The sequence below is a fragment of the Dendropsophus ebraccatus genome, chromosome 2 (genome assembly GCF_027789765.1).
Source record: "Dendropsophus ebraccatus isolate aDenEbr1 chromosome 2, aDenEbr1.pat, whole genome shotgun sequence".
NCBI classification, from domain to species: Eukaryota; Metazoa; Chordata; class Amphibia; order Anura; family Hylidae; genus Dendropsophus; species Dendropsophus ebraccatus.
In genome coordinates, this window is record NC_091455.1 from 39,149,831 (window position 1) to 39,174,811 (window position 24,981).

General features: G+C 43.5%; 2 protein-coding genes across 5 annotated transcripts in view; one reads left to right on the forward strand and one right to left on the reverse strand.

The window, feature by feature from the left end:
• The window catches only part of NBN (nibrin), a 39,465-nt gene extending 37,724 nt beyond the window's left edge, over window positions 1-1,741 (forward strand). For both annotated transcript variants that reach the window (XM_069959910.1, XM_069959911.1), the window contains exon 16: window positions 1,166-1,741. In XM_069959910.1, the coding sequence (XP_069816011.1) occupies window positions 1,166-1,199 (34 nt within the window). In that variant the 3' untranslated portion in view covers window positions 1,200-1,741. The remainder of the gene's footprint in view (window positions 1-1,165) is intronic.
• A 7,034-nt stretch (window positions 1,742-8,775) lies between these two features.
• Window positions 8,776-23,704, reverse strand: OSGIN2 (oxidative stress induced growth inhibitor family member 2). 3 transcript variants are annotated; one of them, XM_069959914.1, is made up of 6 exons: window positions 23,535-23,704; window positions 16,075-16,208; window positions 14,322-14,458; window positions 13,709-13,900; window positions 12,876-12,967; window positions 8,776-12,222 (listed from the first exon to the last, which is right to left on the reverse strand). In XM_069959914.1, the coding sequence occupies exons 2-6, from the start codon at window positions 16,139-16,141 to the stop codon at window positions 11,184-11,186; spliced, it is 1,527 nt and encodes a 508-aa protein (XP_069816015.1). In that variant the 5' UTR covers window positions 16,142-16,208; window positions 23,535-23,704; the 3' UTR covers window positions 8,776-11,183. The 3 variants fall into 3 exon arrangements, with proteins under 3 accessions (XP_069816015.1, XP_069816014.1, XP_069816013.1); XM_069959913.1 differs by having other exon boundaries at window positions 16,075-16,211; XM_069959912.1 differs by lacking the exon at window positions 23,535-23,704 and adding an exon at window positions 23,008-23,054 and having other exon boundaries at window positions 16,075-16,211.
• Window positions 23,705-24,981: the final 1,277 nt, after the last annotated feature.

A 24,981-nucleotide genomic window follows, 5' to 3' on the forward strand; every position in this document is an offset into this window, starting at 1 on the left:
CTCCTACTATCTGTAAAGCTGTACAGTAGGCTCTAGAATAATAATCTCTTCCTGTGCTTTCCTAAATTTAGCCCTTGAGGATTGTGGTATCTATCAGGCTGATTTATTTCCTGCGGTGTTAATGTTTTCTTCACCGCAGACTGGATCATTGTGTCATTATTTAATTAAGGTCTCGTTATTTTTGTTGCAGTTTTATGTTAATTCACTTGTTTTAGGCCGCGCCGTCTCCACTTGTCCAGCGTCACTTCTTGTTATTCACTCAAGCCAGGGGGGTAACCATGTAAAAAAATGGCATGTCAATGCGGAATCTGCCGGAGCATATAATGGAGTCTATGGAGCCGGCAAAGAAGCAAGCGGGAGAACGCGGGGACGAGTGGGAGATTCCACACAGAGTTTTCCACGAGAATTACTCCATGTGCATATACCCTAACTCCAGCCTCCCTTCCCCCTTGTATGAAGATCCAAAGAGTAGCAATATGCCTGTGCTATCTTTAGGCACACTGGGGTGATACTGTGTACTTCCTCCTAAAGGTCTTGTTGGTCATACGTGTATGGACGTTATGGTTATTACTTCAGCCTGGTAGGCAGGATACGGATACATTTTTACCCAGGGAGTGGGGTAGACTCCTAACACTTAAGAGACTACCATGTTCTACTGCTATTGCGGGTTTTAATTGTTTTTACGTTTTTTATTTTTATGGTCAATGAGATATATGTGATAATGTAATTATTGATATAGTCACTCTGCTGGTACAATAAAAATTTGTTTTTATGAAGATTATTGGGTGACACACAGCTTGTTTCTTCTATTGTACATTGTTGTTTTGTGTGTTTAGCTGCAACCATTAGCTTTGATTTCAACTACTGTTGAAATCAATGGGAGAGAGGAGTTCAATGTGTAACTTCGTAGATTTGTAAACACGAATCACTGCCGTTTCACCATCAAACCCTAAATGGTTTTTACTCTTGTGAACAAGCCCTAACAAATCGATCTGAATCCCTAGTACCAAAAATATTTTCCCCCAATCAATTGTTTTCCATTATTCCAGATAGAGGGCTCCTTGGCGTTTTATTACAGGCTTTATATAGACAATGATTTTTATTTTTTTTTGTATATGTTATGTAAAATAATTTTTGCGTTTTTTTTTTTTTAATGTTTCTACAGGTATAACCCTAAAACGGTTAAAAGAAGGCGATAAGGAGACAGCAGAATGGATGTTCTATAAAGTAAAACTAATGTTAAACGTGTACATTGTAGACGTGGTCACTGCGTCCTTGGGTCTGTAGGATGTCAATATTTGCACATTACCTGACATAAATAGTGGATCCTTGAAGATGGCCTCTGAGGCTTCCGTATATATACAGTAGATATTGATCTATTCCCTGTGTATAGGACAGTGCGTCCTCAGTTTAGTCCTCAGTCTTCCTGCTGTACTGTTACAGTATGTATTGTGGACATTCACCTGAATGAACCATGATGGGCGTGGTTGGCGGGATTGTACACATTTTCAGATATCTTGTTTGAAAGGGATATTTCCCTCTCAACTAATATAAATAAACTTGAAGGGCTCATCAACTTAAATATATTCATTTAGCAGACGTGCCTCCTTGTGATATGCCTGATCTTACTTTCCCATTGTTGACATGTCTGGGTTACCGACCACCTCTCTGCTCTAAAAGTAGTGGTCTGGCTGGTGTATATATAGCTGTAGTATACATATTGGGGGAGATTTATCAAACATGGTGTAAAGTGAAACTGGCTCAGTTGCCCCTAGCAACCAATCAGATTCCACTTTTTATTCCTCACAGACTCTTTGGAAAATGAAAGGTGGAATCTGATTGGTTGCTAGGGGCAACTGAGCCAGTTTCACTTTACACCATGTTTGAAAAATTTCCCTCATTGTGTATATTATACAGTGCATACACGCTATATTGTCTATCGGTAACCTAGATTACGAGCTGTCAACAGTGAGAGGAAAGGGCGGCATATCAGGAGGAGGAGACAAGTTTGCTATATGACTGTATTTCTCTTGATGAGTCCTTCAAGTTTATCTATATTAAGATGGGAATATCCATTTATTTCACTACAGAAATATAAACCATTATTCTAAGCCTGGAAATGAGAGGAAAAAAATGGAAATGTTTCTGCTAAACTTTCTGTTCCTGTAATAAACAAGTTTTTTTCTTCTAAATCTTTATGTAGCCATTTTCTTCTGGTTATTACCAGAGCTAAAGGGAGCTGTGGTTGAATGATTCTGTGGCTTGAGGCTTCCTGCTATGGAGGGACACATCATTAAACATCATTTAAAGTGTCACTGTTGTATTTTTTTTTTTTTTTGCACAAATCAATAGTACAGGCGATTTTAAGAAACTTTGTAATTGGGTTTAGACAAATATGCTATTATCTGCATTCAAAAAGACTTTCCCCAGGTCCCCCCCTCTCCCTCCTTTCTCTCATTCACTGCTCATTATCAGGAAATCTCAACTCTTTTACATCAGTCGAGCCCTGTGTAACCTATGGAGAAGGGAGGAGGGAGATTAGTCGCCAGCAGAGAACAAAGGATTACACAGTGGGAGCTGTGTGAAAGCCAGTATTCAGAGGTCAGTGCTGACTTCAGAGGAGATAGCCTGGTGATGTAGCTGTAAATTAACTCTTTGTTGTCCTGTTTTGGTGCCTCAACCCCTCTCCATAAGAGAACCATGAAGACAGGGGGGAGAGCTTCAAACTGCTTTTTCATAATAAAAATGCATTTTTCAGCTAAAAAAAACAATGACAGTTTCTTGAAATTGCCTGTACTATTTCTGCAAAAAAAAAAAAAAAAAAAAGTAAACGACAGTGACACTTTGATTTGAGGATGTCAATTTCTTTTACATGTTTAATGTACACAGCCGCACCTGCCTGTTTTAGTAATTTTTGTATGCTGGGATACCTATTCTTACAGTCTGTAGCCAACTGGGTGTTACACAATCTTAAACTATCCAATCAGTGCTGACAATGTTGTGACACTCCCTCAACAGGCAACACCCAGTTGGCTATTTATTCATACATTTCTTATAACAATATCAGAGGAGCAGCACCTCGCGGAGCTATACAAAAAGATGTTCCAATTATTATTTTACAGGGAATATAAGAACCTAGTGGCAGGAGAGGCCACAGGTCTTGCGGGTAGGAGGTTTATTTGCTGCAATATTTGTCAGAGAACAGAAAACTAAAGGAGCATACGTACAGTACGGCCTAATGCCTGTGTGCTGTGGATTTCATTCATTTACATTGCAAAATTCCAAAGCCAATGTGTGACGTATGTAGGTCATGCTGCAGTTTTGAAAATCTGAGCCTAAATAAGTGTATGGAGTTTTTATTACTCCATGTAATAGCATTGTAGTGTATTGAAGATTTTTAGTATGGGAACAGTCTCATGAAAATGGTCATAATAAGAATCTAAATGACATATGAAGACTAGAGTTGATTGAACCTCTAGAAATCCTAGGTTCGATCAAACTCGAACATTCACAAACCTGCCGCTAGAGATGATCGAACAGCGGAAAATCTTAGGTTCTATCGAACTCGAATCTTGCGCATTTAATTCCCGATGCCTTCCCGGTCCGAAGGGAAGGAGGCTAGGCTGAATCCAGGAATTCTAGGCAGTACCTGGGCTGTCTCCTCCTTCCCCACGGATCGGGAAGGCTTCAGCAATCAAATGCGGCAGGTTTGTGTTCGATCGAACTTAGGATTTTCCGAGGTTCGATCAACTCTAATGAAGACGACGTAGAATATGGTGTTCACAGCCTGCTATGGTCAATGGATTCTGTCATCGGGGGAAAAAAAGATCATGGCATGCAGCCTCAAACTCCTTATTGTGGAAGTATTTCCCCTAGAAACCCTCCTTCTGGGATGGAATTTAGGGTCTCTTGAGAGATGTTTACCGACATCTCAGAACCTCTCTGGCACAATTGATAAATGATGTATGGAATAGATGCTGCTATGGAGAAAGTTCCCATTCACCTCTCAATAGTGTAGGTGGACCCAGAAGAGCATGCTTCAGCTTTGGCTATCCATAGCATGTTCATAATACCAAGAAGATTTTTATCTGTACTGTTCTTGGGTTCAGAATACACCTCTTGTGCACTTAGTTCACTATCATCCCAAAATTGTACAACCTCACGAAATTTGTGGACACATGAATATGGCATTTTTAGCTTAGGACCTTTTTAGAAAAAGACCACTGGGTCCATCTAGGCTGCCCTTTTAGTATTTCCCTTCTTATTATCTTAGGTTAGATAAATGTGTATCCCAGGCATGTTTAAATTCTGTTATTGTAGATTTACGAACCAGATCTGCTGGAAGTTTGTTCCAAGCATCTACTACTCTTTCAGTAAAGTAATATTTTCTCACGTTGCTTCTGATCTTCCCCCCAACTAACCTCTCACCGTGTCCTCTTGTTCTGGAGCTCAATTTTTTTTTACTAAAAACAATTCCTTCGTGAACCTTATTTAGCCCTGTAACATACTTAAAGGTTTCGATCATGTCCCTCCTTAACTTCTTTCCTCCAGACTATCCAGATTCAAATCCTTAAGTCTTTCATGATGTGTTTTATGTCTGACACCCTCCACCATTTTGTGGCTCTTCTTTGGACCCCTTCTATTTTATCAATATCTGTTTGTAGTTGAGGTCTCCAGACCTGGACACAGTATTCCAGGTGTGGTCTCACCAGAGCTCTATACAGCGGGATCACAATCTCCCTCTTCCTACTGGTTATACCTCTAGCTATACACCCCAGCACACTATTAGCTTTCCCCACCACCTAGTTGCACTGGTGACTTATTTTAAGGCTGTCAGAAATCACTATCCCTAAATCCTTCTCTTCTGAAGTCTTTGCCAACACAGACCTGCCTATGTGATACTCGGATAGAGGATTCCTCCTCCTCAAGTACATTATTTTACATTTGGAAACATTGAACTTCAATTTCCAATGTTTGGACCACTTATCTAGCAAAGCTAAATCATTTTCCATATTACTGACACCTCCAGGAATATCAACCCTGTTATGGAAATCACCAGATTGATGGACATGTTAATTATATGCAAACTAAAAAAAATAGAAACAATTTAAGTATGAGCTTCACATGCAGAAATAAATATCTTGGCATTTTATCAACTAGATATTGATGGTCGAGAAATATTTTGCCATTTTGAATGAACTTTGGCACTGCTGGGGGCACACTTAGTTGCGCACAGTAACACAAACAACATATTGTCTGGCATTTTGTTCCTCCTAGGACACTGGAGAAATGACTGTACTAATGGTTCCATTACCAAATCAATGTAATGCAGAGCTGTTAGTATACCTGGAATGAAGACTTCAGATATTTGCGTACCATTCATTATACCATCTCACAGCATAGTCTCTGAAAGGGGATCTAGCAGCAGGTTAGAGCCTTCTAGATGTTGTAGATGAGTCCAATAAGGTAGGGGATAGCAGAGGCGGGGAGCCCAGGCAAGATTGCCCCCATTATAATCTGCCGCCGTTCGCCGCTCACCCCCCCGGGCCAGTACCCCCGCACTGCCAATGGGCCGCAGCCGCTGGTCCGTTAGCGCCCGTTCTGCCCCTTGGCTAGCCTGCTGCCATTGGCTAGAGACCGGTGAAGTTACTCGTCGTACGCCGGCGCGGAGGCCTGGAGAGGAGAAGAGAGGACCGACGTCGCCATGCTGCAACAGGAGGAGAGAGGCTGCTGGGGATCACTGTGATAGGCGAGTAAGATTTTATTTTGTTTTTTAACATGGGGGATTAATGCTGCACAGAGGGGGCTGAAGCCAGGGGGGGGATTAATGTTAGTGTGTGTGTGTGGGGGGGTGATGCTGCACAGAGTGGTGGGGGGGGGGGGGTGATGCTGCACAGAGGGGGCTAAGGGGGGGGGGTGATGCTGCATAGAGGGGGCTAAGGGAGGGGGGTGATGCTGCACAGAGGGGGCTAAGGGGGGGGTTGATGCTGCACAGAGGGCTATTTATGGAGGGGATGCTACTGAACGGGGCTATTTATGGAGGGGATGCTACTGAGGGGGGTGTATATATATATATATATATATATATATGTGGAGGGGATGCTACTGAGAGGGGGGTATATATATGTGGAGGGGATGCTACTGAGGGGGGTATATATATGGAGGGGATGCTACAGAGGGGGGTATATATATATGGAGGGGATGCTACACAGAGGGGCTTATATGGGGCACAGAGGCAGCACGGTTACTGTGTGAAGCAGATGTGTATAGAGATGAGGATGATGCTGCAGTGAAGTCTCTAAAATGTCTGTCTGGCAGATTCTGTGGGGATGAGTCACGGCTGGGGAAGTCTTCATGATGGCCGGAGCCAGATGGAGAGGAAAAGGAACAGAGAACAACTTTGATTTAGCAAAACATCACTCATGAAGAGAAGACGCCTCCTGCGAGTCCTTGTCATTATCAGCTGAAGTGTCCCATAGACAGCAGCAGCAGTCTCCTGTATGGCAGAGCTTAGTGGAGTGGGGGCATGGTTAGTAGGGGGCCCACAATTTCTGAACCGCCCGGGACCCTTGGTACCCTTAATCCGCCCCTGGGGGATAGGAGTGCAGCCATACCTATATTGAGAAGGTCCGCTGCCCCATTAGTGCTCAATATTCCCTTATTCTTAATATGTAAATGAGACTGTTCCGTAGCCCTGTTTCGCACCATCTGCGTCCACTGACTCCATGTGGTCTCTAGCCCGATCTCTGGTGGCTATCCGTGCATCTGAGACAAAGACAGGACTTATTGCAAAAAAAAAAAAAAAAACATACACCTTCACTCCAGCCATTATTGCAATCTTGCTCTGCATTAGAGATGCCCGGAGTGTGCAGCATTTATCTTACCTATCTATCCCAGTTTTGAAACTACCAAAAATTCATTTGTTTTTTTTTTTTGGGGGGGGGGGGGGGGGTTGGTTCTGTATTGTGTTTTTGTACTTCCTGATTGAGCAGTTCCCAGAATGCAGTACTGGTTCCAGAATGCAATGTTTCCCTCAGCTGTTCATCACAGTCCACAGCCCTTGCTGCACCTGCTTCTGGCCGGTCAGTGATGGTGAATCACTCAGGGGATTGGGGGATCCAGCCCCGCCTCCTGTGACATCACACTCTGCATCATCAGCCTGTGCTCAGCAAACACACACAATGTGAGACAGAGGCATGGAATATTTGTCTCCTAAGGGGGAGAGTAGGAGACAATGTGAATTGGCACAGAGGCCATTTTTCTCCACTTTCTGCATTTCTATCAGCTACCTGTGTGGCAGAACCTTACTGGTATGGTAATACATTATATAGACACATCTATATAACTTTTAATAGAAAACTAATTTTCCTTATGTGGAGCTCCCCTTTAAGACTGCCAGGAAAACACGGCTACAATGCTACATGGCCATATGCTATATCCATATTTTCCAGGATGCCAAAGGGACCATATGCAACTTTTTAGCCACTAGTAGTCAAATGCCACATGCTTTGGTTTGCTGATCTCTACTCTGCACCGTGCTAGAACTCGAGCGCCATGGAGTGAGGCTAATGGAACACTTGCAGATGGAAGTCTGACTCTTAGCCCTATGTTGTGCAAGCGCCTTCTGTTGGTTGCTGTAGACACTGTTCAATACCTTAGTCTTGGTATGTGATGTCCAATCCTGCAGAGATTACAGAATGTCTCACGCTGTTCTTCCAATCTGATGAAGAGTTCGTACAGAGGTTCATCTCTATGCAGTTCTTGCTGTCATTTGCCTTCAAAACACTGGGCATACATCATTGATCAGTGCTGACTTATCCATACATCTATGGTTTTCTAAATCGTGTGTGCATATAACTATACCAGCGCATGCTAAAGGGGTTATCCAGACTTAGAAAAACATGGAGGCTTTCTTCCAGAAACAGCGCCACTCCTCCTCAGTTTGGCACAATTGTACAGGACTGGCAGTTATTTATCTATTTTTGTAACAGGAAAAAAAAAAAAAAATCTACATATTTCTTCTAATCCTGTATAACCCATTCAAGTTTTCACATGTCTTCTATAATAGAGCTGATCAGTCACTCTCTGTATAGAGGTTAGCCACTATGAGGAAGCAGACACAAGCCAGGTTTTTTTTCTTCCTTCATATAATTTTATATTGCATAATGTAAAGTTGCATTTCAACAACCATATTTTGCACAGCAAATTGTTACATACAGCATCTGAATAGATTTTTCAACTTTACACAACATTATGTGTGAGTAGTGTACGGATGTTTCACAGAGAAACCATAATGATCATGACAGACATATACGCCTCAGGCCTTCTAATAAGGGTCATCCGTCTGAACATTACACATCCTTACAGGTTACATACAAACAAAAGAGGAATGTTTTAAGTGCTAGTAGAATGGGAATTGCAACGGTGCAGTAAACCAAGATTCATACTGTAAGTGAATGGTTTCAAACCAAACTGCTGCAAGGCCAGGCACAGCTCTAGGGCGATCTGTACTCAGAGTACATAAGGTTCACTTTACTGTACACTGTAGCAGCATAGAAAAAACATTCATTTAGGCCAAGCCTAAGCATGCGACTTATCCCTATGGGCAAAAAGTACAACATGCAACTTTACTGCAGAAATGTAGAACTTGCATACAACTCCGACTTTAATCAGGTACATGCAATTGTAAGGGTCAGATTAGAAAAAGGCTGTCGCTTTCCTCTGAACTGTGCCACTCCTGCCCATGGGCTGGCTCTGGTGTTACATCTACCCCCCCCCCCCCCCCCCCATTTGCTTTAATGGAGAGGATCTACATTGGGGGGGGCAGGCAACATCCCTTTTCTAGTCTGACACTGGCCTTACTCTAGAAGGTCTCCTCAAGCCCCACTATAGCAGTGGGCCAAAAATCAATCTATAGCACTCCCCCCACTGACATGCTGTGCAGCTTGGCCAGACTGATATGTCTTCTCCATGGAGAGATGGAGATAAGTGCCTGCTGGGCATCCTCAATGCCACTTATCTCAAGAAAAACACTTGTGGGAAAAAAATAAATTCAGTTAATGGCTAAAGCCAAATCTCAGTCACCTAAACATCACCATGCGAAACCCTAACAGAGGTCATCGCATCGTACACAGTTACTCTGAAGGTCCAATGACTCGGCTATCCATTTCTAGAAGCCTCTCTCCGTGGGTTAAGTGCTCCAGTTAAGGTCTAGTAATATAACTTTATTGATGCAATGCCAAAGGCCACCATACTTTTATGGTGTGAGGTTATACTGTAACAGATCACTAAGCTAATATTGCCCATCCTGGTATAACTGGTTTGAATAGTTTTTATGATGGGTAATCTCCAATGTAGACATGGCACAGGGTCAGGGGGCATAGTGAAGCCCCAGAGCATCTGGTTATACTAATATAAGATACACTTAAGAGCTCATCAGGGAGCTCCATGGGGTGTAACCATTGAATTATCATGGGCAACATTTGTCTTCTTTGGTCCCCAGTAGCAAATCACTGCATTCAGCCTGGAATTGACATTAAGAGTGGTCAGCCATTGAGTGAATTCCATTTACAACTTAAAGGGGAATAATTAATTCTTTAGAGAATTGCCCTGTTAAAAAAAACCATTTATATAAACCCTGTTGGGGTATTCGGAATTACTCCTCTTTTGGCTAGAGTAGAGAGTGGTTATTAAGAGAATCTCTTACTATATAGAACGTGTCCTGTATTACACAGATAACTGATGTGAATGGACACTGTAATGCTTCCTGTATCCTCTAGTGGCGCTGCAGGGAAACTGAACACTAAGGGCCCTTTTACACAGAAAGATTATCTGCCAAAAGATTTGAAGCCAAAGCCAGGACTGGATTTGAAAAGAGGAGAAATCTCTGGCTTTCATGTATGACCTGATCTGTTTATAGTCTGTTCCTGGTTTTGGCTTCAAATCTTTGGCAGATAATCTTTCTGTGTAAAAGAGCCCTTACTGCAAGGATTACTTACTTACTGCAGGATACCTGTTACAGCTGATCTATCAGGGTCCCAGGACAGGGGGTACTGGGTTCAATTACTCATGGTCCCAACAATGTTCAAGCTTTTTCAATCCTTTTAACCCATTTTTCTATACATTCTTTAAACAGGTTCAGCACAGTTATATAGCTAATAAAAGGGGCCATCCATGTAAACTACCCCCCATATCCATTACAAAAAAAAAAAGAAAATTATAATCATATACATCTTAAAGTCCACTTGTGAAAGTCACAACATTCTACATAAAATTTTTAGGTTATTTGGTCAAGAAACATTTGTCAGGAATGCCTTAAGATGGCCAAGCACTTTTAATAATAGCCATCGTATCTCTTCCAAGCTCCTCAACTATATAAAATATATGAACGTTCATGTTTGCTCTATGGCAAGGGTAGCAGACAGAGCACTAGTGTCAGGTTATCTCTTCCAGAACAAAGGGGTCAGCTGGTAGAAATCCAACGAGCCTACAAGTGGTAGTAGGGGGGGGGGGGGGGGGGGGTAAAGAGTCAGGAGGCCGCCTAGATAATCTTAGCCTACTAGGCATCTTTAGGAAATCCAAAAAGTTTCTGAAGGGTCACCTCCAGAGCTGACCCCCAATGCTTGACTTTAGTAGCATTACGAAAAGCTTAGCAAGATCATTTTAATAAGCGCACTTCACTACTCCTCCAAACTGGTAGAGCAAATTTATACATTAATATACTCAATATATCCTAGGTCTATAAAAGACACCAAAAAAAAAAAAACTAAACATAGGGATTAGTTCACATTTCCTCACATACAGTTAGCATTTCTTAACACACAACATGTGGGTAGCACTACTTCCCCATTGCTATTTATCTACAGCCCGATAACACTGACCTCAGAAAGATAAAAGTTTACAACATACCAAGGAATGAATTTAAAGACTGAAAAATGCAAAAGAGATGAGACTGTCAATAGAACCAACTGCACAAGAGCCTAAGAAAAGCAAGACATGGCACTATCTGGTTAAGTCTTCTAAGGTAGACTGAATCTTCCATAAAAGCAGCACTTTCATTTCAGTCTTGCCATAGGATATGAAATACATTGCACTGTGCAAAAACACATACTGATGGAACCTGCAAGCTTGCAGATCATGGAAGGGGAATTGGGAGCAGTAACCGATACAGAGAACGTCAGACTTTAAGACACCCCATTATCACTGCCGTCTTCCACAATACGATGTCTCTTCTTCTGTCTCAGTCCTAGACATCGAGCTATGGCAAGTGCGCCGCCTTTGAGAAACCTTATGAAGTTGTCACCGACTAGAGGTCCCAGGGCAAACAGATTTGGTTCTTTACAAGATTCATAAGTGTAAGGATCAACTTCCACAGGGTTTCCTTTACAAGTGATCGGCTGATCGGGGTGGTGCCCTAAACTCCGACCTTGTTCTTTTAAGAAAAAGAGGTTTGGATGAGACCCGATCAAGACTAAAGCCATGGAAATCTTAACAACCTTCTTTAGTCCACTGTTGCTCTGAAGGACACACTTCATGTCTGGCTTGAAGGAAAATACAAAGTACTCAGGATAACTGGTATAAGAGGGATACAAGTTGGAAGCAGCTGAAGAGACCTGTGTGCACATCATATGGTACACCTTGTGGTATTCTGGATACAGTTTCTTAGGCAATTGCTTAAAAATGAGACTTGGATCATTAAGTCTTCTTCGGAAAGCATGTATAACTGGAATGTTATTGTTGTGTGCACATAACACCGCATCGGCTGCCGTCAGCCCAGCCCCCACAATCAAGACCGGATCTACCGCTCCACTCAGCCTTCCTTTCCCTACTGCTTCTTCAAATTCTGCAATCGAATGCGAAACGTAAGGAAAGTTCTCTCCATGAACGTCTAGCCGAGCAGGGGCATCAAATGTTCCTGTGGCAAGAACAAGGCTTTCTGCAAAGACACAAAATGGCTGATGAGTACCATCTACCGCCCTTCGATAACCATGAATTTCCCAGTTCTTCTTAGGATCGGCCTCATTTTCTTTATCAATGTGAGATTCTTCACATGCAACATCTTCAGAATCCTGGCTTACTGAGTCGTCTGGATCCCGGTAGGGTCTCACTACAGAAGTGATGTAGGTGTTGTCTATAAAATTTCTTTGAATTCCCATGATTTTGACATAATGTTTGTAATATGACGCCACTTCTGCTGGTGTCGCCCGGTCACTCTTAATATTTCTATATGGGAAAAATTAAATATACAGTAGATTATGAAGGGAATGGTGGATAGCATGGAATATGAACATCTATGGGACATTGGTTGTCTTATCCATAATACAGAGGCTCCTGAGCATTGAAAGAGTATCCCAATCTCAATAAGTCTTCCTTATCTGTAGGATGGGGATAGCAAGCTGACTGGTGGTGATCAGACCATTTAGAATGGGGACAAAATTGTCCCTGGAATGAAAAGGTGTACCAAAGAACTATGAGATGTTTGGCAGCCACATAGAATGAATGAATGGATGACGCAGTGGCTGTCCCCATTTACATGACTGCTCAGACCCCCACCGTTCAGCTGGTTATCCCCTAAATAAACACGAACTGACAATTATTTGCACATGGATGTTGATGTGGGGGAAACACGGGTAAAGAATAAGGTTTTTAAAAATCTTCAGTCAAAACTCAAGAAATTCACCATAAAAAGGTGGAATTTTTATTATTATTATTTTTTTTTTTTTTAAACACGCCAACTATGTAAACATGCAATACATTTTACTAATAAAATAAGTTTACTGATATAACATCTGTACACTAATAAAACTACGAAATTAGTTCAAAGTGAAGGGACTGTAACTATGAAGGTAAGAGGTCAGGCAGGAGCAGGCACTCACCTTCTCTTACGCATGGCCCAGTCTTTAAACTTTAGTCCTGGTAACTCCATCCAGTCACCAAGGCTGAGAGTCAGGATGGATCCTTCCATATCCTAAAAATGCAAAGTATACATTAATAAAGAGAAGTGCACGGTGTGCCGCAGCTCACTCCTCTGCCCTTATCCTGTAATATACCAGCCCTCATAGGCATGACATGTTAGGACTTTATTGTAGCATATGATCTACGCAGAAGCCACTGATCTAGTTCATTTGGTTTTATATTTATCAGGAGTCAATGGGGGAGATTTATTAAACTGGTGTAAAGTTGAATTTTCTTAGTTGCCCCTAGCAACCAGATTCTACTTTTCATTTTTCAAACAAACAATCTATGAGGAATGAAAAGTGGAATCTGATTGGTTGCTAGGGGCAACTACGACAAACTTTACACCAGTTTGATAAATCTCCCAGTTTTAGGATTTTTCACATGTAGGCCCCCAAATGTGCTGAATATAGAGATTTAAAAGGGGTTATCTGACCTAATGTTAAGAGCCTATCCCCAGATCTGATACTGATACAGGGCATACACATTAAGCCAGTAAGGGTCAGGCTTGGCATCTCCATCAACTGGACCCATGGCTCCTTAACAGAAACAGCTCCATATTTTAAGTAGAGGCTGTGTTTTTTTTTTCTTACTACAGTTTTTTATCTGTTCAAGTGAACCAGACTGCTGCCCCTTCAAACAGTTAGTCAGGGTGCACAGTAAGACCCCACAATCATGTACTGACCCATCCTAAGGGAGGATATTCAATTTAAGTGTATACTTTTTTTTTTTTTAAATAAACACTTTAACTTACATGCCAGGCACCACCCGGAGGTCCCTTCCCTAGAACAATATGAGGAATGTAATGCTCCTGCTCCAATTTCCATTCTAGAACAGATGGGTAATCGTACCCAAAATCAGCATTTGGATGCAGAAGTGTGTCAAACAATACGGCTACAGGGTTAGATGAGCGACCCTCCAAGCCTTCCGACAAATATTCCAAGTCCTGCAATAAATTAGATGACACCGGGTAAGATGTGACATGCACCAGTACTGACAGCAGGAAGGACACAATTGTTTTATAGTACTTCCATCTCATGAAGCTATCCCCTATCCTCAGAACAAACAACAAGCTGATTGGGATTGGGGGGGTTCCATTGGTCTGACCACCACCAATTCTGGAAAAAACGGTCAATGTAATGAGTGGTGTGCACAGCAATCCATTAATTCTTTATGGAGCCGCTGGACATATCTGAATTCAGTGTTCAAAGTTCTGTGGGCCCAGAGAATGAGTGAACAACGGTGTACCCATTCTCAGGATTGGTGGGGATGCCAGCGGTTGCATGCCCACCTATCAGCTTCTTATACCTTGTCCAATCATGAGATAGTAAAACCCCTTTAAATCTGCAGATCATGAGTGGGTCTACCTGCTCAGTAATAGAAAGGTGCCTCGCTTCCTCTAACTTGCTGTGTAGAATAGGATTTGGGTGTAACGCTTCTGGAGAGAGATACGGTCTGTATCCAGACAACATGTATGACAAGCAGATTCCAGATGGCCCATTTCCTAAAATGGAAAATGCATAAGTTACATTAGTACAGGCCATATAGATTTTCCGGTCGACATTGCACCAGCTGTTCTTTGTTTAGCTGTAGCTGCTGACAGATTTTCTAAGCAACCCTGTGGTGACCATTAGGGAGAATAGTGTGGACAGGACAAATACATCATATAACCACAGCCTGCAGATGGATAGGTCTAGCTTAGGGCACTACTAAGTTGGCATCAGACTGGTTACAATCCCTGTGGTCAAAGTCAAGTGCATTTGACATGAAACACAGGGTATGCCAGGTCGCTGAATGAAAAGGTTACCGTCATTACAAATTGTCACACAGACATCAAAAAATTGTTATTGGTCAGGGTACTCAGATTTCCAACAACTGATAGACAGAGCCAGAAGAAGAGCATGACTGCGCACTTCCTTCCCCAGCTCTCTGCTCTCCACATCTTGTTGCTGGAATATGACTCCTGCAACTAGACTAAAACTATAAGCTAGGGAGTGATGCGCTCGGGCACATGCTTCTGGATTGGTGGTGGATCTTGAAGGGGGGAAAAAAAATTTCAGACCTCAAGTGACAGTAACACGTAAAGGTTACAAAAACCCTAACATGTGTAGAGTAAATGTTGGAGTTTTCATACCTTATTTTATATCATACCTCATGGTGCTTGTTCCAGTATAAAGTGATCTTTTCTCATCTGCAGACTGTGCTAAATGGGTAGGGCTTCGGGGATTGCAGCACCATTTAGCCTTGCCCACATCGCGCCTGTAAGCCCTGCCCCTTGTGATGCCATCTGCGCATAGGCCACCCCCTCAGCGACCATTGGTATGGGCTGACCTAAAGGGGTAGGGGCCTAGACCTTAAGGCCGGCCGTTCTAATGGCCATCGAGGGGGTGGGGCCTATGTGGTAATGACAGAGGGGCGGGGCCTACAGTGGCTATGTGGGCATGGCCGAGTAGCGTTGTGACCATGAAGCCCCGCCCATGTAGCACAATATGCAGATGAGAAAAGATCACTTTTTACTGGAACAAGCACCATGACATATGATATAGAATAAGGTGTAAAAACTACAAACTTTACACCTGTGTAGAGAAGTCATAATGCAAAAAGGGGGCGACTGTCACTTTAATTCTATGGTTTGTCAATTGATGGGTGCAGTTCTGTTGCAATGGTTTCAATTATAAGGGAAACCATGACAACAACGTGAAAGAGCTGAAAGATGGCAAGGACTCCAGAACATGGCTGCCATCAACAATAGCTCTAATCTTTACTGAAGAGTAAACCTCAAAAAACACTCTGGTTTGTCTGAACATGAACGCTTTGCACTTGAATATCAGTGGCTGAAGAAGTTGGATGCAACCCCAGTGTCCTGGAAAACATGGATACAGTCACAAGCTGTATCCACGTCTTCCAGGCAACCAACTTTTTCAGCCACTGGTATCCAAATGCAGAACATTCGTGTTCAGACAAACCTGGGCGTGCTCAAGGTTCGCTCATCTCTACTAAAGATGTATTAAGGTACTAAGTAGTATTATCCAAAACCTCAACCCCCCCCCCCCCCCTTTATATCCATGATGCACATTACAATGCAACCATAATAAGTCCAATTACACAATCATCACGTACCTATAACAACCACTGGCAGAATTAAGGGAGGGTCTCGTGACAGGGGGTTTTCTTCAGCTAAAGGCATCACTACAGGGCGCAATATTATTGCTGTAGTGACAAACTACCAAGTCAATGGTCTGCTGTCAGGGCCGCTGCTGAATAAAAAAGAAAAAAAAAAAAAAGTTAGTATTTTTCCACATAAACATCACATGGCTTTTATAAAGTTACACTTTTCACCGCCCACCCCCAGGGTGTTTGATCAGGATCTGGCAGACATGAAAGAGTTAACACGCTTGCCAAGTAACTATGGAATTCCACATCATACTCCTCAGCTACAAAGAAGCTCTTCTCTGCTGAATACAAGGCCAGACGTCAGGGTAAGAAGCTGGGGTATGCCTGGTATGAGGAGGAGACCAGGATCATACACTACAGCTACTAAATACTGGAAATTGGGAGAGTGGAACGGAACAGGATTATAGCCGAAAGACGTGTTGTCTACATGTAGTCCAAACCTGGGACACACTGTCAGCAAGGTGCACACTGCATGAACATTAATACACGTAGCATCATTTTAAATACCACCCTATTGTATACATGTATACATAAACAGTTGTCCCTCCAGATTTTCTAAGAAATCCCTCTTATTTTGAGGGTCCACATATAACTTATCCTTTTGACAGCAGCACACAATGAGTTTGGTATAAGGTGTATGGGCCTGTCCCAATCGTATGGCCGCCTGACCCCTTTGTTCTGGGAGAGATAAGCCACAGAGTACCCCTCACCATAGAGAACACAGAACGCTTGGCCGTGCTGAACGTTTCTGTGTATGGGGAGGATGGGCACTGGACAGGAGAGATAACAATGGCCAAATGAATGTGTATGGCCACGTCTTAGGCCATGTTCACACAACATATGTTGTGTATACATCACTGGCCCTTGTTGCAGTTTGCAACAACGGCCGTGATGTATACACAACATATGTTGTATTGCAGTGAATGAAATCCCAGCGGGAGCGTATAAACATAGTATATGCTCCGGCCAGGATTCCATCCGGCCGCAGGAAAAACTGACATGTCAAATTTGTGCGCTTTCTATTCATTGAATAGCGGCCAGACAACCTGTCAGTTCACATAAAACCTTCCAGAATTGTTTTTAGTAGATATGCAATAAAGTTTTGAAATTTGGAGACAATCTTTTTTTCTGAATAGCCGTCCCAATCACTTCTAAAATATACAATATTACACACAGCCCATGGACAAGGGTGAAGCGGTTTGTCAAAGAAAGCGGCCATGTTTTTTTTTCCCCTATAACCTAATTATGTCTGGAAAGGGGAAGCCATAATGAGCATGGTAAGCAGCAATACCGAGTCAGATACACAATGTAATCAAACAGTGTTTCGGGGCATTTTAAACATGTACCTTTTGTTTCTTTTTGTAACTTTTGAGGCAAAAAAAAAAAAAAAAAAAACCTTGTGGGAAAATGGCCTCACAAGACAATATAAGACAGAACTTAGATACGCTAAAGCTGGAGTTTACAGGGAAAGAACCGGGAGGTCACTGTTAGGATGTGGACATCGTCCTTGTGGAGACTTGAATCATGTAAGAAAGGGAATAAATTACGGCAAATTAATGAGGTTTTTCTTTTGTGTCCGCCGAGAGCCGGGAATCTGGGGCCGCTCCAAGATATTTTCCTGAATAGATCGTAAGTGCATGAGTGTAAAGATGGAGGATAAAAATAAATCATCAGTCTTAGGGGAGTAACGCTAATATGCGGCCAAACCACTTCACTGACAACTGCACTTGTACGGAGTATTTATATCTTTATGAGGCGGAGTAGAGGACGACCCATTTTAACTTGAGTGTCACTAACAAAGCCAAGGCTGGTTTCACATGGGAATAATATGGCTAACAATCCTGGGCTGATCATAGGGCTGATAACCCAAGGCCAGGCCGGGAATTGTGTAATACAGATGTAATAATGCCACCATGTCTGTATGAACACGGCCTAAAAGGTGAGCTCCAGAAAGATAGGGGGCCAAAGAAATGCTTTGAAGTCCACACAACCTGTATTGCAAACACCTCCCCTACCACTTTCCAAATATTCACAGAAGCCCCCCCAAGTGTCCCGACAGCCAAAGCAGGCCTCCTCTATGACTAAGTCACATGGTAAGGATACCCCCAGGGCCGTATTTACCACTAGGCACCCGTGGTCTGGTGCCTAGGGCAGCACCTTGCAGGGGGAAGGAAACAACTTTTTTTTTTTGTTTATTTTTTTAGTCTTCCACCTCCTGTTCAGACTTGCCAGTTAATCTGGTGTCTTTTTGAGGGGGGTAGGGGGGTAGGTATGGTCAGGTCTTGTATGGCAATATTGTTCAGGTCTGGTATGGCTGTGACGCCTGGAGCTATTACCTACCAATCCAGTGGTGAGAATTCCTTCAGACAATATGCAGACTGTTCTAATCATTGATTCAATGTGGAAATTTATGTTTTGAGCTGTTAAAAACCATGAAAAATGTCATTCAGACAATGTTTCTACATGTAGAGAAATGCATGTGGCCGAAACCACGCTCCCCCACACTCCCCAGGATGGGGCGTCTACAGGTTTAGTGCAACAGAGCCCCCTCCCAATAGTTACAGCAAGACCTCCCTTATTTATTAAATCATATGGCAGCGAGTTCACATCCTTACTGCTCTTACAGTAAAGAATCTGCATCTGTGATGGTGGTTTCACAGACAACGATTCTTTCCTCTAAATGTAGAAGATGCCCCCTCTTGTCATGGTTATAGGCCTAGGTGTGAAAGGATTACTAGAAAGGTCTCTCTATTGTCTCTCTATTGTCTATTCATTTAGTTGTACATCGTGATCAGAAACTTTAAAGAATATGGTTTTGAACTACATGTAACAGTCTCCTTAAAGGGTTTATCCCATGAAAAAGAAAAATAATGCCACCACTATCCATGCTCTTTAGTGTCATACCTCCTCTCTGCAAGTCTGGTCTCTTCACATTCTGTTGGTGGGCACCATTGCCATCTGCCTCTCGATAATCTTGTTCTCCTTTTTCCCTCCACTGGCCGGTATAGAGAGTACTTCCTCACTGACAGCTCCAGGGATCTGACCTTTACATAATGTTATGGGATCTAAGGTGCCTGTATTCTTTTCTCTACTGTCCCCCACCATTTTACCCTCATTACTTATTTCTGCTTCATATATTTCTATGAATTCCTGCTTAGTTATATCTATCTGGTGTCGAAGGGGGTCTGGTAGCTATTCACTGGATATTTATGGTGGTCCCAAGTCACATTCTACCAATGCATTATATCAGGATCACTGACCCCTTTATATTATTATACAGCATTGATTACATTATACATTTACAAGATAGAAGACGTGTATCTGAAGTCTCCCTCAGCCTTGTTGAGAGAATGTGAGGGATGGTCCTTCATACATTCTTAAAAGTAAAAAAAAAAAAGTCTCCGGGAAGCAGTGACCTATAAAAGTCGGCCATTGTTATTTTAATGAGTTGGGCATTTTAATTTTGGAACCACCACAAGGACTTTACATTCATCAAAAGGCAATTGTGCTTCTGGCCTGGAGTCAAAAGAAAGTAATAAGTTAAGCGGCTCTCATCTAGATGCCATCAGCTCAGGAGAGCCGAGGAACATGAAGTTCAAGAACTCAATACCCCATGGCTCTGCTGTACAGAAGGAACAGAAGCCATGAGGCTATAGTATGAACATTAGAGATGAGCGAAATGCAAGCGTGCTTGTGTCCCGTCGTTCTGCATTTGAATACCAGTGGCTGAAGAAGTTGGATGCAGCCCTAGGGAGTCTGGGAAAACATGGATACAGCCATAGGCTATGTAGTCAGATCCCTACAGCCATATTGTCTCTAAGGCTTCTCTTGTGCTGCACCTGCTCTCTCCAGTGACACTTCTTGAACCCCATCAATTTCCAGCACCCAGTGCAATAAAAATCTATCTTCTAAGGGACTCAAGTCACAAAACTAGATTTCTGCCGTGACCAGAGTCCACTATCCATGTACAGAACGGCCCATTAACCCAGAGCTCTTCAACCAGCGCTGATGTCCCAGGAGATTGTAAGCGCTAGTGGTGCAGAAAATAGGGCTCTCAAGTACAACTCTTAAAGGGCTTATCCAGCACTACGAAAACCATGTCCACTTTTGCGCCACTCTTGTCTCCAGCTCAGGTGTGGTTTGTAGTTAAGCTCCATTTACTTCAATGGAACAGAGTTTCAAACCACACCCAAACTGGAGACAAAAGTGGTGCAAAAGTGGCCATGTTTTTGTAGCGCTGGATAACCCCTTTAACATAATAAACCAGCATGGTGTAAGGATTCTCGAAAAGCCCTTGAGGTTTATGGACTGAGCTGCATAACCAGGTTCATATTTAGTTTGGTAACATATGTTTCCTTGAGTCTCTTGTTAAATGGGTTGTCCAGGATTAGAAAATCTAAGCTACTTTCTTTCAGAAACAGCACAACTCTAGTCCTCAGATTGTGTACGATATTACAACTCTGTTCTATTCATGTCAATGGAGCCAAGATGTAATACCACACCCAGCCTAAGGAGAAGGGTGGCGCTGTTTCTGGAAGATAGCAGCTTTTTAAAAAAAAAAATAACCCTAGATAAACCCTTTAAAGGGAGCCTGTCACATTAAAGATACAGTCCAATCTCCAGGCATTGTTTTAGATCAGGAGGAGATGAGCAGAGAGATATATAGTTGTATGGGAAAAGTTCCAGGATAACTTATTTATTCATAAAAATCTCTGCTCATTCTGAGCCAACTAGTCAAGTGGGTGGTCCTGCTCATGCACACTTACACCTAGATAACTGGCAGCCACCGACTAGGACCACCTACTTGACAGATCCCAGAATAGACATAGGGGGAGATCTATCAAACTGCTGTAAAGTGAAACCGGCTCAGTTGCCCCTAGCAACCAATCAGATTCCACCTTTCATTTTCCAAAGAGTCTGTGGGGAATGAAAGGTGGAATCTGATTGGTTGCTAGGGGCAACTGAGCCAGTTTCACTTTACACCATGTTTGATAAATCTCCCCCTATGTTCACACACAGTATTTTAGTCAGTATAAGGTGTAAATCTTCCCATTCATTTCTTTCTCTCTCTCTCGCTTCCATTCCTGGTTTTGGATAGAAATTCTGACAAATATGTGTGAACACAGCCCAAAGACGATGATCCGGCATAAGCGGATCTGCAGATTGTGGACTGATCTCTCGCCTCTCATCTACTTTAGCCAGTTCTGCAATGATGTGAGAAGCAATGATATCAGCCAGCGGTTATGTAATATGTGACTCATAGAAGGAAGGACGCCATTCCCACTCTTATTAAATGTTACATTCTGCAACGCAAATTGGGGTGTAAGAATTGGATACGACATCATTCAGCCCCAAAATCCCATTCAGCTGCAGAAACCAAGTGCGCCCTCTACAGGAAGGAAGAGGTATTACACAGCAGCCATTCAAGTGTATACTGTAATGTGTGGACTGGCCAGGTCCGTATCTGGATACACAGTTACTCTGTACCGCCATATGGTCGGCTCTATATTACAGCAAGTAATGGATCATTAGACTATTTTTTTCTTGCAAATCCATCCCTGCTCTGCACTTGGATCGGCTGCCTCTGCTCCGCTGTTTATTTGCACCCGTTTTCTTACACGTGAACCTTAGAACAGGTCAGATTTCGGTGTTCAGCCAGTAACGTTTGTGCACACAGTCATATACCGCACACCGTCATATACCGCACACACATCACAGTGCCACCAATGGACATGGGATGGGTCACCAGCGCTGGGCGATATTCACTGGAATTTCCACCCAGTAGCAATAGTAAGTAGAACATACAGAACCACTAAGAGGAGCAGGGTCATGAGCTATATACCTATTAGGATATATATACACCTGATATCAGCTTCCCCATACTGAGAGTCTTCTTGGCCATAGGGTCTAGGACGTCGCCCAATGCAGCAGTTGTGAAAATATAACCTAACTGTAATAATAAATTTAAAGGGAACCCGTCATACTGAAGATGCAGCTCAGTCTACTATAGGGCAGGAGAAGCTGAGCAGACTGCTAGATCTGCTCCATATCATGCTGCCTGCAGATCGGGATGCATTTTCAGTATATAAAAAAGTTACAAAGAGTCGGACTATTTCATGTCTCTTGTGCGGACACAGGTCTCTCCCTGGCTGCAAATTAGCAGTAAACCTGGTGCAGCCTAATCCTAGAGACATATGTCCTTCCATCTGTCCCCTATGTAGAGGATGATAGCCACCTGCTGGGACAGGGACCTCTGCAGGACCATACAGTGTGTAGCCTGCGATACTAGAGACGCAACGCTCTGCACAGGAGCCCCCCAGGCGCACAGCGCTCTGCACAGGAGCCCCCGCTGTATGGTGCATATGATATACACTTGCAGGTGATCTACCAGAACACACGATGAATGGCGCCCTGCTAATACTGATGCAGCTACAGTCAGTGTCTTGTTGCTGCTCTTCTCCACTCCGGTACCACTGACAGGCCTGTGTACCCCAAACTAGCAAAACCACAACTCCCAGCATGCCCTAGCAGCATTGCTCAAGCCTGTCCTGGGCATGCTGGGAGTTGTAGTTTTGCAGCAGCTGGAGAGACACAGGTCAGGGAACACGGGTGTAAAAGTTATCAACCGGCAAAAACTTCTGGGTGTACGGGGTTACCGGGGATCAGAGCTGAAGGTCAGACGGGTGTAAATGGGGTCACACATAGGAGAGGTCCTCACTATACTGGATGGATACAGGTGACATATACACATAAGTCTTCAGGTCAGTGGTCGGGGGGGCTTCTACAGGTCAGTGGTCAGGGGGCTCCTACAGGTCAGTGGTCGGGGGCTTCTGCTTATGGGTAGTGTGATGGATGTGATGTATAGGAGGCAGCTAGTACCTGCAGCAGCATCATACAGAGGGGACACCTCCAGCACCGCTCACTGGAGACCTGATCTAGTTCTGCACAGTGTGAACTTGGCCTTGGTGTGAGGCGACTAGTGGAGATGGCGGAGTAGTTGTGCATTGCCGGCTATTCCCACAGAGCGGTGACATGTGCTGCACCTCATCCCCCTCCACCAGCAGGAGTCTCATCCATCTATAGGCGCCCGCCACCATGCTGCTACCGGCATTCTGATGCAATAAAGGAACCGCATCCTCCTGGATACAGAGAGAGGAACCGCATCCTCCTGGATACAGAGAGAGGAACCGCATCCTCCTGGATACAGAGAGAGGAACCGCATCCTCCTGGATACAGAGAGAGGAACCGCATCCTCCTGGATACAGAGAGAGGAACCGCATCCTCCTGGATACAGAGAGAAGACGCATCCTCCTGTATAGAGAGAAGAGGCTCCGCGTCCCGCTCCCACCCCCGGCCCCGCACATGCACACTATATCCGCACAGTACATCCCGCCCGCCGCACTCACCCGCTGCTGTGTCCTCCCGCTGTGCGCTCACTGGATCATCCCTCTCTCTCCTCCGCCGCCGTTGCTGCTGCTCCCGGTGACTCGGTGCCGGGGATTTAAAGCCCAGATGTGTGGGAGGGCAGATCACAGCGCGCCGGCTCCGGTGCCCGACTGTGATCAGCAGGGGGCGGGGTAACGGGAGGCCGGGGAGAGGGGGAAATCACAGGGGGCGGGGCTACAGTGACAGATGCCGGGGGGCGGGGCCAGACAGACGTTCACCTTCATAGTGATGAGCGCTGACGTGATCCGTTGTTATGGGGGACAGAGACACCCCACACAGACACACACACAGACACACACACACAGACACACACACACACACTCACACACACACACTCACACACTCCTCCTCCTCCTGCAAGATGAACGGGACCACACTGCTGAGGGAGGGAATGCTACACAGTGCACACTCATATCTACCACACTACACAGTGCACACTCATATCTACTACACTACACAGTGCACACTCATATCTACTACACAGTGCACACTCATATTCACTACACAGTGCACACTCATATCTACTATATAACTATACCACCCAGTGCACACTCATATCTACTACACTACACAGTGCACACTCATATCTACTATATAACTATACCACCCAGTGCACACTCATATCTACTACACTACACAGTGCACACTCATATCTACCACACTACACAGTGCACACTCATATCTACCACACTACATAGTGCACACTCATATCTACTACACAGTGCACACTCATATTCACTACACAGTGCACACTCATATCTACTATATAACTATACCACCCAGTGCACACTCATATCTACTACACTACACAGTGCACACTCATATGTACTACTCTACACAGTGCAAACTCATATCTACCACACTACACAGTGCACACTCATATCTACCACACTACACAGTGCACACTCACATCTACTACTCTACACAGTGCACACTCATATCTATTACACTAAACAGTGCACACTCTTATTTACTACTCTACATAGTGCAGACAACTATCACTGAAAGCATGTAGGTTAAAATTTATAACAAATTTTATTAGATATGCATTAAAAACGTGGTCCAAGGTATAAATCAAAAAACAAATGAAAAACTTAGTGAATGGTGCCGCACTAAGAAATCGGGGTAGTGTGTCTATTCATGCATCTAATAACACACTAAACCCTTATCACCGTATATGTATACAGTGCAGTGGCATCAATCTACCACCCCGGTCTCTACGCGTTTCTCCCCACCGGGATCATCAGGAGACCAAACAGAAAAATCAATCAAATGGGATGACAACAGGGTTAGTGCTGCTACTCTGTCCCAAGTCCCTAAGGCCAATGAGGGATAATAATACAAAGGCACTATCTACATAGTGCAGACTCATATATACTACACTACAGAGTGAACACATTGATATTT

Excerpts from the sequence above, each read along its gene's own strand:
- OSGIN2 (XM_069959914.1), bottom strand. The coding sequence starts at position 16,141 with ATGCCTTTAGCTGAAGAAAACCCCCTGTCACGAGACCCTCCCTTAATT. Across the intron at positions 14,459-16,074 it reads TCTGCCAGTGGTTGTTATAG|GAAATGGGCCATCTGGAATC; the intron begins GTACGTGATGAT and ends TTTCCATTTTAG. Across the intron at positions 12,223-12,875 it reads TGGGCCATGCGTAAGAGAAG|AAATATTAAGAGTGACCGGG; the intron begins GTGAGTGCCTGC and ends TTTCCCATATAG.